Below are 19,906 nucleotides of genomic sequence, written 5' to 3'. Positions count from 1 at the left end.
TAAGTAGACTATGGCATTGAAATTATTTTCATCTGTGTGTGTACAGATCAGCATGCATAAGCTTTTGTTGACAATAAAGTGAAATAGATGCATGTGAGTATAAATGGTCTAAGATAAAAATGCTTCCAACTCTGAGCTCCTGGGAAGTTGTCAACTCTTACCTGTGAAAGGCTTTGACCATCGCTGATACACATTAACAGGGCGTAGTTTAATATTAATAGATGCTGAGAATTATGGTTGTGAATACACACACAACTGTGGCGAGGTTCTGGGCTCTTAACTTTGATGAACACCATGCCATTTCCATGGCTCTGTGCTCAAAACAGCACAGATGTGAGTCTGGGAGTGGCGTCCCCACTGCTCTCATGAGCCTTTGTTTGGAGAACACCCTGATTAACCCCCACCCTTCATGGTTCATTGACTCACTGATAGATCAAGTTTAAACTAGTACATATTAGCACATTTGTTACTAACAGAGGAACAGTTGGCCATTCTGTTTTACATTGCTGGTTCGCTGCAAACGGGCGTGCTAAAAAGGTCTCTCCTCCAAAGTGTTAGTCGAGAGGTTACCAAAGGACTGAGAGCCGACCCACTGCATATTAATGTCATAGCCTACCTATATTTAAATTTTGGATTATCTCTTTGGGAAATATTTACACTATTACAAAGTTATGAATCAGTGCTCATTGCCACTTTGAAAGTCACTTTTTTCCTATTGGTTTAAGGGTCTCCGTTTCTCATAGTAGCTTTTATATCAAGCGGTTTGTCATGATTGAGTGAGAGAGGACTGTCTGATGCTTTGTAGTCTGAAAGGATTTGTTAGTGTCCTTTGTAGCTAGCGATCTTATATAGATACTCACAGCGTACTTCATTTCTGTATTACATGGGCGGGGGTTCTGTTCAGTTAATAGGTCTGGGATGTGCATGTCTATTTCCTCACAAAAAATAAACTCAACACCCTTTTTAGTTAGTGATTACTTTCTTGAAACTTAAAGAACTTTCTCTTTTCTTATTTTTCTGTCTTGGTTTTCAAAAACCTTTCCATGCTTTTCTTACTGTTGCCATTCTGTATTGCTGTAAGTAGGTTTACAAAGTCATCTGGCAGTTTGAAGTGATAAATTCTCTCTCGGTGTCCTTCCCTTACTGCCGCCACCACTTACGTGTATCTCCCTTTCTCTGGTGTCCCTTGGGCCGAGGGACAGCGCTCTGAGTTCAAGTCCAGGACAAGGAAATTGTGAGAGGCTGCACTGAAGAGCAGCTAATGATACGTAGACTAAAAGCTTTTTTAGTTGTTATTTTCAGGTTTTCTGTCTCATTTTTATGATAGCCGATGATCTGTTTCAGGAAGGCAAACTGATTTAAACTCTGAGCAAAAGGGTAAACATTTATTTTTAGGGCTTCTTTAAATTTAGTTTAGCAAAGATTTTTCCAGCTCGTAAGTATGATTTTCCACTGACTTTATGTTGGAAAAAGGAGAGAATATGAGATATGGGAATTGAATTATCCTTTCTTAAAGCTTAACTCAGCACGAAGAAGTAGTTGTTAATTTTTCCATGCAAAATGTTTCTTCCAAAGAATTTAGATGTCTGTCACGCAATCTATATTGACAGATCTTCAGAGTTTTATTCATTTGCCTCAACTTTTTTGTTTTATTTCATGAATTAATATAAGTGCTCTATAAGTTGGCCTAATTTTATGTGATAGTAATTTAAAGAGTAAAGCTTTCTGTATTAAATGTCTGCATTAAATTCTACTTTTGGTTTCTTTAATGAAATAGGAGCTGTGGTTTTATGATGTGTTTAAAGTTTTGCTCTTTTAAAGAATATTAATTCATCATGTATATTTACTGAGCTGTGTGCCAGGCAGTATTTTAGGAAGTGGTAAGTACTCAGCAAAATCAAGGAGCTTATGTCCTAGTGGTAGAAAAAGAATTGAAAATGAGCAAACACATATATTTTTATATGCCAAGTGACAGAAAGCTTTGTTGACTGAAGTTTTAGATGGAAGCTGAGCGTAATGGGGAAGAGGAACTACCAGTTAGATACAGTATCCGAGGAGAGAATGTTGTAAGCACAGGAGCCAAAAGCACTGAGCTGGGTAGAGCAGGTCGCAAAGGTGGCCGCAGGTGGGACATTAAGGTGGCAGGGTTTTACTCTCAGGAACACGGGGAGCTGTTTAGGTTTAAAGCAGGAAAGTGACATGATAGGCCTTCATTTCAGATGGAGAGTCTGGGTGCCAAGTGTAGAGTAGTCTTTGTGAGTGGATGAAAAAAACAAATCAGATCTAGAGAAGGGGAAGCTGATGATCCAGGAGGAGATGTGGTCTGAAATCGGGGGTGAGTAAAGGAGGTGGGGAAGGGGCCGTACTTTGGGTCCAATTCTGAAGGCAGAGCCAGCTGGCTTTTCTGATGTAATGGTAAAGGGGGGCTTTAGGAGGAAGGAGTCAGGAATATCAAGAATTTTGCTTTGTAATGGAAAATGTGAAACATAGAAAATGTATAATAATAGGGACCTATGTTTCTGTTACCTATAGGTCTTACATTTTTTCACATTTGCTGTAAACATTTTATTCTGTTCACATGTTCAAAAATATAGACACATTTCTCCTAGAATGGTTTCAATATGGATTTCTAAAAATGGACACTATTAAGAAATCGTTCTTACCAAAGAAATAAATAAGCCCAAATGACTTGTCATCTAATCCCTACTCTGTTCAGATCTCTTGTGTTTTCCATGTCTTTTCTAGTTAATTATATCACTCAATGTCCAGTGAAATTATTCAACTAAATATACTTAAATCACAACATTTCCTCTCCATATGTTTGATTCTCTCTTATGGGAGAAACCTGATTGTCATGTGGACACTGTATTGTATGTAAGAGTCACTTGGAAAGCTTATGTAGTCAGTTAGATTTTGGTTGAATGAAACATAACATGCTCTACCTCTTTTAGGTAGAAGGGTGTTTTATACAGATAATATAAATGGCAAGATATGAGTCTGGAACATCATATATACTGGTGGCCTATAACCATGGCTTTTCTCTACCCCTCATATGGAGCCTCATGAAACATTTTCTATACCCCTATACTGAAGGAAACAAAGGGACCTACCCCTAGAGATGACTCTTGATTTAGTAAAAATGGGCTACTAAAATTTTACAGCCTTACACAGTGTTCCTAAAAGATAACAGGGAATCTTTCTGGATAGAACTCTAGAGAGTTAATCCTAGTTGTCAAGGGTGACAGCCAGAGATGGTCACACCACACACACACACACACACACACACACACACACACACACACAGAGAGAGAGAGAGAGAGAGAGAGAGAGAGAGAGAGAGAGAGAGACAGACAGACAGACAGACAGACAAGTGGTTAAGAGGTTGACCAAGAGTCAGGAGCATGGGAGAAATAAGATTGGTGACAAGGATGTATAAGATGGAAAATACACTTTGACATAAAATAACAAAATGTGAGAAGATGTGTTTTATGTATATGCTTCCCCTCATTTAGAGGGGAAAATAGGTAAGATATCCTTGTGCAGGTGTCAGTCAGCATCACTGCAGAGCAGTCCCAGAGCTTACAGAATGGATGCATGAATAAAAGCTTTGGTTCAGGGATGAAAACAAAAAGGTTTAACAAGCACTCTGCTCGCCAAGACTGACTGGACCACAACCATTGCCATATGCTTTGCCTGCACACACATATCCTTGGATATGGCACCATATTCTGGAGGTGCTAGTCAACTGCTCGCTAATAGATTATTTATATAATATCCCTCTATCGTGGAAAGTCAACTGTTTGTCCATTCTGCTATGACTGGTTAATAACTTGGTATTTTTTGTCCACCACGTTCCTACCAACACCACCCTCTGTGCCCTTACTGAATGCCCAGTTCTACAAATTTACCTCTTATACAGGATTGTTTTTAATCAAGGGACTCACTGATACAAAAGAAGTGAAGCAGTTGACTGACAACCATGGAATTCTCTGCCCTTACTGTGTTCCCATTGTATGCTGTTGTATTTTATCTGGGAGACAAAACTTTGGGATATTATGGTAGTTTTTAGTTCTGCAAACAATATAGAGGCCTATGAGTCAACTAATAGAAGTAAATATCATTTAATTTTATAACTGATGACCCAAAATATTTTCACTTCACACCTCTGCAGCTTTGCATTCTGCTAATTTTGAGGTGTTTGTGTGAGAGAAAAAAAATACATTCATGTAAGAATCGAACATGTAAGAACTGAACATTTAGAATAACCAGGTTACATTCTCGGGTCATGAACTTGTATCAGAAGTGAAAAAACAATGAGGTGGTATTTCAGAAATACTATTTAGGATGGTTTTTTTGACTATCGGTGGTATTTCTGACATCAGGGAAAAATAATGTTGCTATTACTTTGTAGGAAGACTATGTGTGAACCCAGGGCAAACTATATATCAGCCTTACTCATGAATGTCAAACAGATCTTAATAATAGATGAATATGTTGTGAAAACGACAAATACACATACTATGTAAAGGCTCCATGGGAAAACATTTGAGGGTATTCTCAATGAATTCTAGAACTAACAGGAGTAAACTTTATCAGGACTGTCAGTCACATTCTTCTGCAAGGACTGATCAGTGCAAGCAGATAGGCAAGCCAATGGATTTGTATGAGAATTGGAAGGGGGGAAATAAAGTGATCATTATTATAGATAAAGTAATTATTAACCTGCAAAATGTAAGAGAATTTTGGGGAAACCTGAAATAAAGGATGAGAGAATTAAAGGAATAGTCAGGTATAGAAGTCAGTAATTTTTTTTTGATATATGCAGTCGGTGGCCTACTACGAGATGAGCTAGGTGAAAAGACATTGACAACAGCATAGAGAAGGGGGAGAACTAAGCACTGTTCAATGCAGTATTTAAAAAATATTCAGCATGTTGCTGATGGACGCAGAAGACTTGTGGAAAGCACTGTGTGTTCATTCCAAAAATTTTGAACATCATTAATGGTGTTTTTAGGCTATTTAGCATAATCCCACAAAATATTGAGAAGATTTATTACTGCAGATAGATTTATTTGAAAGATTGTGTGGGATAGCAGGTAGCTCAGTGATACAGCACGTGTTAGCAGGCGTAGGGCCCTGGTTCATTTCTCTCAAATTATAGGTGTAAATAATGTAGCCAAAAATAGGTATCAATGAAAATTAAATGTAATTAGGAGAAATCAGTCTTGACATCTATAAAATATGATAAAACTACAATATTTAAAGACTTCAATGACATACAAATACTAGAGAATTCTGAAGAGATTTAACTACTTTCAGAAATCTCATATACCTGAAAGCAGCATTTAATTCTGTGGAGAGCACCGTGGAGTATAGCTCAGTGGTAGAAAATGTGTAGTATATGTGAGGCACTGGATTCAATTCCCAGCACCATAAACTTAAAAACACAAAACCAAATAGGAGAGATTATCACAATTTGAGGGGGATTATCTAGTGAATGATGTTAGGATATATGGGTAGTCTTCCGGATAAAAAGTCAAATTTCAAATTTGTGCCTTTTATAAAAAGTTTCAGATGTAATTAAAAATATAAAATAAGATCATAAAGGTACTAGAAGAATATTGTTTATAATTCTTAACAAAGACCTTTAAATATGGCATAAAACTAGATACCATTAGAGAAACACTTGATGAATTCAATAATAGGTACCTAAATATGAGAACTTCTGTGGGAAAACACTTTAAAATCAAAGGAAAGTAATACACTGGGAAGTGTTTCTAACTCACAACAAACAGGTTGGCTTATTGTACAAAGTACTGTTGTAGTTCAATAAAATAGAAAAAAATTGACAAATTGTATGAACTAACAGTTCATGGAAAAATACAAGTGCCTTTAAACATTTGCAAAACTTCTCCACTTCCTTCCTAATAAGAGAAATACAAGGTTACATTATAGGGGAATATGATTTTTGACTTGTCAATATTAAGGTTACATTAATTAAGGTTACATTACAAGTTTGAAAATACTCAATTTATATTTATGAAGGTATAAGAAAGCAGATTGTCTTAGTTGCTGGTAAGAGTACAAATTGATGATGGTAAGAAACTTAATGAATACTTTCTATGTCTCAGTCTTTTTTTTTATAAACACTACACACTTTTTTATTTATTGTAGTTACCTTATGCAGAAAATACCATTATTTCTCCCATATTAGAATGAAGAAATAGAAGGAAATTAAATCAAAGGGAAATTGTTTGTAAATGGCACAGTCAAGATTTAAGGCAAGCTAAGATTTATTTAAACTTCTACTTCTTTTGCTGAGAGGGGCGTCATAGTGTTTAAATTGTTTCTGTGCCCAAAGATTTACAGTACATAATAAAATTTCAGTGCCCCTTGAGCCAATGAATTTACTTCTAGAAAAACATCCTTCAGTTTTTCTATTTTGTGTCAAATAGGTGCAAATAATAATCAGTATTGCTTGGAAATTGGAAATAATCTAAGTATCTACTGTAGGGGACTGGTTAATAAATTGAGATTCAGTCATGCCAAAAAATACAAGACCATGTTAAATAGAGTTAGATGTAATTCTATGCAGTGATATGAAGGTTATCTTTAAAAATTAAGCATAGTAAAGAAAAAAGCAACATATAGAAAAGTGCATATGAATGCTCCTAAGTGCAAAGCTACGAAATATAGACATTTATGTTGTTGTATTTATAGAATATTTTGGGGAGGAGTCTCAATTTTGAATTCTGTGCAGTGCATGTCAATACCCCCCACTCCTGGGTAGCCTCTCATCTGACCCCATTTCTTGATCTCCTCAATGACATTTTCTTCCCCTGCCCTCTCAAATGAACAGTCCTTATCAGCAAAGTCTATAGCTTCAACTGCGTTTCCAAATATTCCCCTTGCTTGCTTGCATTAGCAGTGAGGCTCAGCTCTCCCCAGGATCGGAAGCTTCCCCAGCTGCCTCTCAGTTGCTGGCTGTTTTCTCTGCCACATTTTCTACCATTGGTCCAGCACCTCTAGCTAGCACTGTGTGAAATCCTGTATGTATTGAGTCATTCTTTTCCCTCCTTGAGAATGTAGGTCCTTGTCTCAGTGTCACTGTCCCTGGTACTGTTCTTGTGATGATTATAAATGGTCTGTCAGTATCGTTTGCTCTCCTTCAGCGATCTTGCCTTGCAGTTTGGTTCATCCTGAGACATTTCCCCTTAACCATTCATTTAAAGCAGTGGTTCTTCAAGCTCAGTCCCCACACTGACATCAGCATCATTTGCACCTATTTAATTGGACCCAATCTCTGACCCAAAACTCTGGGACAGGAGGCAAAATCTGTGCTTTAAGAGGCCCAAGTTTTCCAGGCAATACAGATAAGTATGCTACTGTGTCAGATCCTGCTACTGCCATTAGCAGTGACCCTGAGTCTCAACTTCAGGCATCCTCCAGTGTCCCTGCTGCATTTGTCTTCCAACCTACTGGACTGACTCCTGGCATTTCTAAAATCTTCAATCCTGTGGCCACAGTTGATTCCGCCATTTTGTAACTTGTCACCATCTTTTTTTTTCCGTTTTACTTCCTCGTTTTCCCTTTATCCATCCACCATTTGACGGCTCCTTAACATTTCTCTTGCAAATACTACATGTAAAGAGTTGGTAGATGCAGTCAGCCCCACCTTCAAAGCATATCCAGACTCTGACTTTTCTTCCCCCTCCACTGCAACCGTTCCGGTCAAAGAACAGTCATTTCCCAGCTAGGATGTTGCAACTGTTCTGAGTCAGCTCTCGGATCTGTTGCAGCTGTTGCCCCCACAGAAGCCAGAGGAATCCTGTCACCATCCTAGGTTGTGCTGCACAAAATTTACCATGCTGCTTCTACACAGCAGAAGACAGAGTCCTCGGGAATGAGACTGGGTCTTCTGGCCTTCCCTGGTTAGGATGTCACTTCCCCCTTCGCCTCCTCTCTCATCCACTGCTGGGTCTGATTCCTTTTTGTGCATGTGGAGAACTTGGCACCACCTGGCATACCCTGAGTTCCTATTTGTCGGTGTTTCCTGCTGAGACATAGGAAGTGTCATAAAGGCAAAGGCTATTCCTGTTCTGCCTCAGTTTCTAGAACCCTACCTGACATGAACCAAGCATGCAATGATTTTTTTTTAAATAATCAGAGGAAGAAATAAATAAAAGTGGCTTTTGTGGTAACAATATCTTTTCTGTGACTGCCTCTCTTTGAAAAATAAAATGGTGTAGAAATATTTCAATAGTGTGAAAAGAATGAAAAATTGATCATGTAAACAATCTTGATGTGTCATCTGAGGATGCTTGGTGCCTATGGTTTAGAGCTTTAAATTTATTTGTCTCTGTCATATTTTAATGTAAATAGCCCTAGGCTGTACTTATTCCTCCATGGCTAAAAGACAGTGATATTATCCTTCACTGCAGTTTTTTTTTTTAACCTGATCTGAATCATATATTTTACTTAGTAGTCACTGCTTTACTCTCTTTTAAAGGGAGAGATGAATAAGGAGTGAGAAGGGACAGAGTTTAAGAATATGTAAATATTTCATTCCAAATTGTTTCTCATCAGATGGTTTTAATTCTTTGGGTTTTTTTTGCCTAAATAAGTTATTATATTGCTGACCAAAATTAGTGATTTTTTAAACTCTATAGTGCCTTACATATTTGTGTTACTGTTAAACAGACTATTGTTATTTTACTATAAGATACATTTTTCTGGGGCCACGGGTTTAGCTCAACAGTGTTAAGTGCCTGCTTGGCAAATGTGAGGTCATGAGTTCGATTCCCAGTACCCCCCAACCCCCCCCCAAAAAAAAGATACGTATTTCTCTTTTTGGCCTTTATTTGTTTAGGGCAGTGTTAATGGGATCAAATGCTTAAAGATTAAGTGTAATACGGTGTATTACTGTCATCATTGCATTTTATGTTGTCCCAGGATTGCCAGTAAAAGCCTCAAAATACTGGGCTGTTCATCTGAACTTTTTGTATAAATAGTTTAAGAAATAGAAGCAGTGATACATGGAGCGGAGAAGGCAGTTGTGAGGATGTGGCGTAGACCTTTGAAAAAGTGGTCACATTTTGATTAAAATATGCCTGTGGTGGTATGGAAAGGTGAAAAAATCCTAAACAAAAGAAAGCCTGGCATTTGCTTTGGTTGTTCTCCTTGCCTAAAATTTCCACTCTTGTTATCTAAGAAAGTGAGACGAAATGTGATAAAGAAAAAGAGTTCTAGGTGGTAAAGAATGGTGTGGGCCAAAGGCTCCTTCAAATATTCCCTTTTGCTGGAAGCTTTTGTAGGTTCTTGCTAAGTGAGCACTGACTGACCTCCTCCCCTACGCTCCCACCAAAGCTTGTGCCTTTCTGCCACTGCACCTGTGCTGTCTGCCTGCTCTGGAGCTTGCCCAGTTGTACTCCCCTGATCCTTCTTCCCATGCTAAGTGTTTCATGAATATGCATGAGAGAGAAAGGAGAGGAGCTGGGTTGCATTGGATGGAGGATAGAGAATTCCACATTTGGGGGTTTGGGTTTGTTCCCCAGGCAGCAATGAGGTTGTGACCAGAGAAGCCCTGATGGGGGCTGTGATGCTGGAGGATTCAGTGGGCTGGGGCTCTGGTCTCCAGGACCAGAAGATGCAGAGCAGGCTTGGAAGCAGGGAAGCCAGCAGTTACCAGCCTGAGAGTCTGGACGCTCACTCATATCAGCGCAGGGGAAGAAAGTGCCCCCGGTGGTGTCCAGCCCCGCTGACCAGAAGGTATTATTCTTTTCAAAATAAACACCCTGGCCCGTTTCAGGGGGAATATTTAAGGTCAGCAGGGCCCTCCCTCTTCCTCATCTACAACTCCCCCTGAAGTCAAAAGGAATTGGATGTGGCCTTGGAAGATTGTTAGATCAAAGATGCTGAAAAATGGAACATTGCCTCCATTTGAGGGATGAGATGCTGACTTTGGAGTAATGAACATTTCCCCTTATTTTCGGGAATGGTTTATTAAAAACGGATTTTTAAATAACTGCTTTTGTGACCTTGGAACGTGGCCCTCTGAGAGCAGCTTACCATAAAAGAAACGGTTGTCAGCTTGCTTTTGGCGCCTGCCCCTTCCTAACAACAGAAAATTTGCCCTGCACCTGCTCCAACTGGGTTCTCAGTGATAAGCATCTTTCAAGCCCAGAAAATTGTAGTATCAAATCTCAGCCCCAACTGTGAGGCAGCACCATCATCAGCTCCTCGCTGAGAGGCGTTCCTTTCCCGGTTCCCAAGAGAGGAGTTTTTCTCCCCTGGCCCCCTTTTCAGCCTGAACTCTGACCTGAACCCTCCTCTTAGCTCCCAGCATGCATTGCTCTGGGTGCTGATTGTGACCCAGCCCGGCTTACCCAGTCCTGCTGTGGGCTCATCAGGAGGTCAGGCGTCAGTAGCCTTGGGGTCACTGTGCTGCCTGATTCCAATAATGAGCACATTTATCTGTGGAGAGGAAGAGAAGGCTTCTTCTCCACAGCCCATCACTCTCCTCCAGAAACAAATACTCAAGTCACATTTGGTAGTTTTATCTGTGCTCTGGTAAACACATGTAAATGTTGCCCAGTGTTCACCAAGTTGCTTTTAACCACACCTCTCTTCATAAATTAAATGCTTTGTGGTAGCTCATGATTTCTTTCAAGAGAAATAAACCTGTCTCACTGCTGGGAAAGAGCATGTATTTTAAGTTAAATGCATGCTAAGGATACTGTCGTAAGAATTTTGAATAAGAATAGCAAGTAGTATTTAAGTATGCGAGTATATTTAAGTGAATTCTGATAGATTTAAGTATGTCATTTTAAAGGAAAAGAAATGCTAATGAGACATTCTAACTTTAGCCTCTTCCTCTTAGGTTTTTCAAACAGGCCAAAGTCATTAAAAATATTCCTTAACCCACAAAGTCATAAAAAAGAAGCTTCCCAGGTCTACTATGAGAAAGTGGAGCCTCTACTGAAGCTGGCGGGGATAAAGACTGATGTGACAGGTAAGTCATTTGCAGTATAGCATTCGCCACTTACACACACACACACACACACACACACACACACACTCTCTCTCTCTCTCTCTCTCTCTCTCACTCTCTCTCTCTCTCTCTCTCTCTCTCAAGCAAGCTAACTGGAATTCGTTTTTCATCTCAACCTGAGGAGCTACCTACAAAACCCAAAGCTTGTCTAGATTTTCCCTAATCTACTACAGCCCAGTCTAGATTTATTTGTTTAATTGTGCTATTTTCTTAAAATCTCAATAAATTTTCTTCCAACCTTTTCCAGACTTTAACAGTTACTTGGTGTGATTTTTAAGGAAACTGTGCACTTTTCAGTATCTTCCTAAGGCCCTTGCTCTTTCCAGGTGATTTCTGTGGTTGACTAGTTTACACAGTAGCCTGCCTGTCCCACGGAAGCTTTCCCTGGGTTGTTTTTGTTCTGACTCTGACCCCTGCTGGTTAGGTCAAAACTAAGCACTCAGTCAACTGCTGACTTTAGTTGAATTTGGAGAAACCAGAAACTTAAATTTATTGTCTTCAAGACTGTGCTTAGCTTTGTGTGAAGGAAAACAGAAATTTGAGAATGAAAAGCTAATAGAAGATTAGTAATGTCCTCTTAGGCTTTTTAAATTTGGTGACCAAGGCTGGGAATATAGCTTAGCAGCATAAGTGCTTACCTGGCGAGCACAAGGTTGTGAGTTCAATTCCTGGTACCCAAATAAATAAATAAATGATAAAAATAAATTTAGTGAGCAAATTCCTGTGCTGCCTTGAGACATCCTGCAGCTAGAGACCAGCAAGTGTTGCTGCTACCAACGATTGAGTCACCTCACTTTCATTCTATGGAGCTTTTCTAACACAGTGGAAATTTGCAAAAATTGAATTGATGAAGAATACTGAGTACTAATCATACTCAGGAGAGAAACCTAAAATACACTAGAGATTCCTAGTCCTGGTGAGAAGCGTTAAGGATCCAGAAGTGACCTGGCTCTGCTCTGAAGGAGATGTGACTCACAAAGTAGATAATAAAGTCATTGAAGTTCAGTGCCTTGATGGGATGGGACAAAAGGAAGTTCCTAAAAGAGTAGAAGGTTTGTGGGAAGGTCAGTCAGCTGGAAAGATACTATTACAGTGGAGGACAAAGAGAAACTACCATGCAAAACTCAGGAAGGATGCCTCAATTAGAAAACGGCTGTATGTACTAAGTTAGCCTTCCATGTTTGTGATCTTTGGCTTGCAAGTGATTTACAAGGACAAAAAATTTCTGTCTGTCTTTCTACAAAATATTTTCAAAGATTGGCTGAAGAAGTTTGGGATTCTTACGTGGATGAGAAATTAAAAGTGTTGAGTAAACGTATTCAACAACTCAGTCACATCAAATATGTGGTATCTGTCATGTATGTACATTAGTTTTACACAGATACTAATATAGGTGTATCATTCATTCAAGAGTCTCTTGTTGAAACCTTACATGGGAGCCCAACCTGTATTCCCAGATACTCTGCAGGCTGAGACAGGATAATCACCTGAACCCAGGAGCCGAAGAAACCACACCAAAAAAACAAAAACAAAAAACAAAAAGCCTAAAACAAAGCAGAGAACAAGGAGAAAGATAAAGAACACTTTCTTGTTAAATACTTTCTCCATCTTAAATATTATAGCAATGTGCAGAATGCAAGATGAATAATCTACCGTATACAATCTTGAGTTACTTTTAGGGCATTAGAGATTCAACCAGGTACTTAACATATTTTAATTATGGCATACATGAAAGAACTCTGGTGTCTCAGGATAATATTAATTTTGATTGGAGGGCTCAGAAAATTATATAAAATGGACAGTTTTATAAAGGAAAGAAAGGCAAAAGAAAAGAAAGTGTACCTGCATGTTCCAGTGGAGAGCCAGAGTGTTGAATTTGTGGTATCGAGGGATTTGTTTCATATCCCTGCTTTGTGGCTTGGACTTCATCTTGAATCTCATTCCTTCCATCATCATCGAACAGCTGCCAGTAAAACTAGACCTTCTCTATTCATCTCTAATGGCATGGAGGGAGGGGTTACGCACGTGCACCACAGAGGGAGACCCTCGGGCTTTCATCCTGAAGATGGATTCCCATTTCTCCTTTCGCTAACCGTGCTAATGTAGTATGTGCTATCAACCTAAAACTCATTTCTTGAATTGCTAAGACTTCCTGGAAACTGAGGCCGGACTTCCTTTTCCTGAAGGCTGAAGATGTCTGAACTGAATGTGGACTCCATCTGGGAGAGAAAAGGGCAAAGTGACTTCTGAGAAGTTCGGAGCCCTGATGCAGATGGACCTTTATGCTGTTCTCAGCAGTTTATTCATTATGCATCGATCCACAGTTGGGATAAATATTTCATCATCGTGTTGTAACCTGGTTTGGCAAAGATGATTGCAACCACGGAGTAAAAATTAGAAAAGAAAGAGAGTTGGAGAGAAGGGAACCAGGTTACAAAGCCAACACTAAGGCAGAGGAAATGACAGGAATGTGCTTTCCTCCCTAGAGTACTTAGTGTACTCTAAGGTTTTCCCCTAAATTTCTAAATATTATTGAATGTTACATTTAGTTTAATGTGAAGCAAATTAGAAAACTTTGCATAAAGCAAATACAGAATTTATTTTTGTGTTTGTGCAGAATAGCTCTTGGCGGCCTAACACTCCTCCTACAGGCAAAATTATAAAATTACATCCTTCGCTTATGAAACCATTTCAGTATGTGTTCTGGGTTGGCTAGATATTTACATTAAAGTTTCCTATTTTGTGTAGACTGAATAAACACAGGGGTACTTGAAAGTTTCAGTCTTCCTGCCTGTACTACAATGTGGTCTTGTGCAACACTTTCGTATATATAAAGTACAATAGAAATAAGGTTTTTGGTTTCATTTTCCTAACATTCTGTAATGAAATTCAATTTGTACTTTATTTGAAAGAGAGATACATGAGCAGTGCATGGGTGCATCTCTTCTGCATGTCCATTGTTTTAAAGTAATTTTTTTGTACATTAGTGAGGTTTTGTTTTGTTTTGTTTGATACAGGGTCTCACTCTGCTTTTCAGGCTGGCCTTGAACCCACAGCAATCTTTCTGTCTCCAAAATGCTGGGACCACAGGCATGTGCTACCACATCCATGAGTTCTAATGTATTATAAATAACACAAGAATTCTATGTGATTATTAGTTCATTACTAAATATGGTGTTGTAGCAACATGAGGGTTAATATATATATATATATGTGTGTGTGTGTGTGTGTGTGTGTGTGTGTATAATTTTCTCATGAATTCCTTTTAATAATGGATTTTAATAATGGATTCCTTAATATGTATTTCTTTCATTTTGCATTGTGCTGAGATCCTAACTACTGAATATACATCATCTTTTGACTAAAATTTAAGCTAACATTGCATCTGACTTGTCCCCTGATACCACCTCCAATGTAGTTTACTGCATAGTGACATCAGAAAAATTGCTGAAAGGCCTAGAGAAAACAAAATTATTTTTTCTGCTAACCTGTTTTGTATAAGGATCAAAGAGGAGCGTGAATGATAAATCCATGCTGGTATATGATGTAATTTCTTTCCCTCATTCCCAAAGTAAAGCAGACTTCACAGATTGTACATTAAATGTGTGAGAAGTATTTTGAGAGGTTCTTGGTTCATAGGAAAACTCATAAGACCATAAGTGAAAAGGTGAAGGCAGCAGGGAGAGGAATCAGCCTGCGAAGTCCTGGGACTATAGCTCACTCTCCCCATGCAGCAGAGCACGTCATGCAGGGCACCTTGAGGGCACCCCAGCCAGTCCCAGTGGGCATGCAGCAGAGGCAGGATGCTGTTACTGGGTACTTCTATCAGAAATCTTAGGTTCCGGTTTACTGAGCCTTTGTCCACATTAGACAAGGTACTTTCTGTGGGCTCACTAAATGTCCTTTCTTTTGAACTGATCCAGCCCAAGCTCACCTAGCTCCTTGATCAGGACTCTGGCTGTATTGCAAATCCACCTGTCCCCTGGGCCTTGGTCCTTTGTGGTAGACATAAACTGCGTATCACAAAGAGCTTGAGAGCTCACATTTGTCATCATTAGCTACTGGAGCTAAGGTTGTCCTTTGTAGTAATACACAATGAGTGTATCTGAGCTTGCATGTAAGTCATTGAAACATTTACAGACAGATAACATACCTATCTGCTCTTGATCTCTTTTGTCCATCATGTGTGCATCCACTTTCTTTAGTCACTCTGTGCATCAACAAAGTAATCAACCTTATCAGGGTCGTTGTCATTACCATGGACAAAGATGCTTTTCTGTATGCACCTGCAATCTCTGCCAGCACAGAGCCCATGGCAGTGCCTTCTCATCAAATAGTTTTATCTCCTGGGCATAACTGTCCAGTAAGTGGATGTCTTCATTTTGTTTCTGCTTTGGGTCAGTTTGCTCCTTTTTCTTCTAGCATCATGCTTTTAACTTAGAATAACTATCAAATCTCTTTGTGTTTGCTCTCTTTGGCTCTTTATGGCTCTATTTGAAGCTCCTCATTCACTGGAAGTGCCTCTTCTCATTCCTGATCTCGCCGAGCATAGAACTAGGCAATGTGATGAAACGGAGTTACAAAAGGTGGTGAACCTGTGGCATGTGTACCACAGCAGGCTGTTTGTATCATTGAAAGGTCTAAGAGGTTCCCCATCACTGTTCTAAGACATTCCTCCTTTCATTTTTGCCTGCATTTTAATAAAAATCTGCACAGTAACTTTCATGCATAATAATACAGCTAGAGAGACAAAATTCTATGTGAAAGATTGTTTTATACCCTTTAAATAATTGAGTCATACGGCCAAGCCTGTTTTCAGCACTCTCATGTGAGTTGAGTTGAAAATTTATCCCCGGAGACAAGAAAGAGTCCTCTAGGATTCTTGTGAGGAAATGGTATCATTAAATATGTTTGCAAAAGTTATTCTGGCTACAGTGGAATGGAAGTTGGAGGGAGACTGGAAAAGAGGCTGTTGTAGTGAACACAGGAAGGACACTAGGACCAGGTCCAGGACACTGATCTTGAGGGATGGAGGGGTATGGCGGCATCAGTAAAGGTGAAAATATTAGTGCTGGCCGAGGACAGGGTCTGAGTGGATGAAAGCAATAATCTAGGACAGCATCATTTTCCCATCTGAGGGAGCGGGTGTTGGAACACACAAAATAACATATGAGAGAAAAGGTATTTGAAGCAGGACATTTTGAACTTGCAGAGTCTGAAATACCTGTAGGACAGAAAAAAAAATGATGTTTCAGTATCTCAGAATTTTATCACTGAACCAATAATTTTTTCCTAAGTCCAAATCAAATCACATCTGGTTTTATTTCAAATACAATACCAACATTCAATGATAAACAATATTACTGTCCTCAAGTTTGTCTCCCTAAGGGAGAAATATTTTTTGCTGAAGAGAGGGGGATCCCAAGAGGAGGAACTGTGTCCAAAGGCCAGTGAACAGCAGAGGCTCCAGATCCCCTGCACGGCAAGGGCGTGTCGCGCATCTCCAGACTGGACTCTTTGAGGCCAAAAGCATTTTTCATTTTGATCATTCTGCTTTAATATGTTTTATAACTGTGGGTACTTAAGTTTTGTTTGCTTTTTCTTTTTGTTCCACCTCAATAATTTTATTTAACTTACGACATGTCACATGAAAATTCTGCTCTCAGAGTATATTACTGTATAGTCAAATTCTACCTGAATGATACAAAACTAGACTTTTAATGTTTTTCTAAATAAAAATAATATTCAGCCATAACATGATTCTAAAGCCAATTTTGTATTTTATTTGAAAGATTTACCAAAGTAAGCTTTGGTATAAAATTAAGATGATACACTGATTCTCAACATACATATTTCTTCAGACTGTCCTTTATTGTGAGGGTTTGAGTGTGTGTGTGTAAGTATAAGACATTTTCCATTGTATGGTTTCAACCACTTGCTGCAGTCAAAAATGACACATCTTTTATGGTAACGTAATCTTCCAAGTTTATTAATATTAATATTTTATATTTAATTTTATTTTCTTCTGATTAGAATTTAATAGTGAATGGCTTTACCCTGTGAGTGTTAACAGCTTTTGAATAAGCTATGAGAGAATTACAATGTAACACTGCTGGATGCAGAATGATTCCCTTAGACACCAAGACTAATAATTTTTAGCAATATCTAAAAGCATTATAGGAAAAGCTTGAACCATGCTGGCACCAGGGACAGACAGGCATGAAAGATTAATGTAATCTTGCATATAATGATGCACATTCTTACACAAAATTCCCATCTGCAGTGTCATGTCAGTCAGCAGAAATCTTTGATGGGTGGGTACAGCTGGCCTGCCTCTCCTGGCAGGACTGTCCTAGGAAATGCTAAATGTGGTTGTGATGCTTGGTGCCATCTGCAGTGTGCCTGTTTATCCTGTCTTCACTGGCATTTGCAGTACTGAGCAGGGCATCAGTGACTGTGGAGACAGCGATACAGTGTGACAGATTCATTTCCTCGGAGGACCCAGGCTCTGGTAGCCCTGTGTGCTGCTCCCCTAAGCTGAGTCTCTTATCACTGGTGTTGCCTTGACTTTATATTTTCACATCCAACTCCTCCTCTTTTTTTTTTTAAGCCTAGCAGTTCCACATACACATTCCTCTGGTATGTAAATCTTACATTAACCTTTCCTCTAATTTATGCATGTAACATTGCCAAAGCGACTTAACATTGACTGTCCGATGCCAGCTGATAGGCTGTATTTTCAAAATACTTCTGCTCCTCAGCATCTGATTTAAAGGACTTATGTCTTATTTAGCGAATACTAAACAGACAGGCACCAAGATTAATTCTCTAAGCACTTCGCGTTGGGTATCCTCAGATGATTTATGAAATTGGAACAAATGTGTGATCATCTTTTACATAAAGCTATAAAACACACCAGGCAACTAACACTTAATCCTCTTTCTTGTGATTAAAATATAAATATTCAAGAATAAACGTTGTTTTGTGACCTGACCATATGTTAATCATATTCTTTTGCCAAACCAGATTAGAAAGATATAGATGACTATTTGAGACACTCACTTTTGTGTGTGTATTTTTTTTTAACAGTAACAGAATACAAAGGCCATGCGCTGTCCCTGCTTAAGGAATGTGAGCTCCAGGGATTCGATGGGTAGGTTCCATTATTACTCCCTGTATCTGTATGACTTGTGTCAGTAAATGCTTCTGGGATTTCTTTTTAGCTACCTAGTTGGGATTTGTAATTTTTAAACGTTTGTGATGAATACAATTAGGCTGTTTTTTCATACCTGTGTAATAATCTGAATGATACTACAGTGTGGTGTCTACCTTTCAGGATCTGGCACCAAAAGCAAAAATGGAAATCTAACTATAAATTAGTTGGAAAATCACATTGGGAACTACTCAGTGCTTACTTAATGTGTACCCATTTGCATTTATAACTCCTAATTTCTTGGCTTTTACTATGTATCTAGAAAAACACTGATGGATAATCTTACATTGGTCCCATGGAATATTATGCAATAATCCTGTTTTGCAAATGTATTGATAGTTTTAATAGTTACCAGTGGTTAAATTAGCTCTGATTTATTGGGATAGATATTTTATAATCAGAAATATATTAATTTCAGAATGAAGAAATGATGCTAATTTTAATTATCTCATAATATAGCAACTATGGAATAGATGTGTTATTCATAGTAGACATTGGAAATTATTTGCAATGTATTGGTAGAGAATGCAGAGATTACTCACTGGGACATGAATATTAAAAAAATGGTATACATTGAATAACCCTTTTTAAAAATCAGGTGAATTGGTTTGCTAAAATTGATTGAGTGATACTAAAATGTATTCATTTAGGGAAGATTTTTTTTTTTGCAAGAGTTTAATATTTGAGGGCTTTTTTTTTTTTTTCTTTTGATACCCGGGGATCGAACTCACCAAGTACTTACCCCTGGCTCTCATGTCTGAGGGCTTAAAAACTTGGCAAGTGTTGCATGGTGATAGGCAGGGAGCAACAAAAGACAGAGTCAGGAAAGTTTCTGGAAAATGAAATGCTTTAACATTCCAAAGATATGCTAGGATGTATAGAGGAAAGTTATTCAATCGGAATGGACCATTGCTAGAACTGTTTTTCAGAAATGCTTAATATGTCTTAATAAGAAAAAAGTGTCTGGTGAGGATGAAAGAGGTTGGTAGGTAAAAGATGATTATGTAAAAAGACAAGGGACTCAACTGACATGGCAATATTATACAGAAATCAAGGATCAAGAGGAAGAGGTAGGTAATCGCTTTACAACTTTATGTGTAGAACTACACAGATAACACTTAGGAAACTATCTTGAAGAAATGTTTAAGAAAAAGTAGCTGAGAAAATCATGCCCACAATCCACCTATTTTAATATACTGTGTGATTCTAAAACCCTGAGTGCATTACAAAGGAGTCCTTGCTTTAAAACATGATTATATAAATCTCATAAGAAATATCACAGATATTAAACCTGGACTTGCCCACCAGCGAAGTGAAATATGTTCTGCAGAATAGGATATCTATGTCCAGGTTCTACTCATAATTACACTGTGTGGCATGAACTAAGAAAAACTTTGCAGAATGAAAAATGAGTTTTGCTCGATGCACTGTGATAATGTTCTTTTTACTTGAACATTTTAATTCTTATTTCTGGGCTGGGGATTTAGCTCAGTGTCATTCTGGCAAGTGTGAGGTCATTAGTTTGATCCCTGGTACCAAAAAAATTTCTTTTCTCATTTCTCATGTAGATATTATTATTTTGCACTTGGGTGCTAAACAATATATAGATCCTTCAATTATTACCCCTGGTATTCTGACACCAA

At 38.5% G+C, this 19,906-nt stretch overlaps 1 protein-coding gene across 2 annotated transcripts in view; it reads left to right on the top strand.

Annotated features, from left to right (window-relative positions):
• The window catches only part of Cerkl (ceramide kinase like), a 112,964-nt gene that overhangs the window by 63,740 nt on the left and 29,318 nt on the right, over positions 1-19,906 (top strand). For both annotated transcript variants that reach the window (XM_063259395.1, XM_003478501.4), the window contains exons 3-4: positions 10,880-11,011; positions 18,140-18,203. In XM_063259395.1, the coding sequence (XP_063115465.1) occupies positions 10,880-11,011; positions 18,140-18,203 (196 nt within the window). The remainder of the gene's footprint in view (positions 1-10,879; positions 11,012-18,139; positions 18,204-19,906) is intronic.

Source organism: Cavia porcellus, unplaced genomic scaffold (assembly GCF_034190915.1).
Source record: "Cavia porcellus strain 051 isolate PalLab524CR breed Dunkin Hartley unplaced genomic scaffold, mCavPor4.1 scaffold_12, whole genome shotgun sequence".
NCBI lineage: Eukaryota > Metazoa > Chordata > Mammalia > Rodentia > Caviidae > Cavia > Cavia porcellus.
The sequence above is the reverse complement of the archived record's forward strand: the minus strand, read 5'-3'. Positions and strand labels throughout refer to the sequence as shown.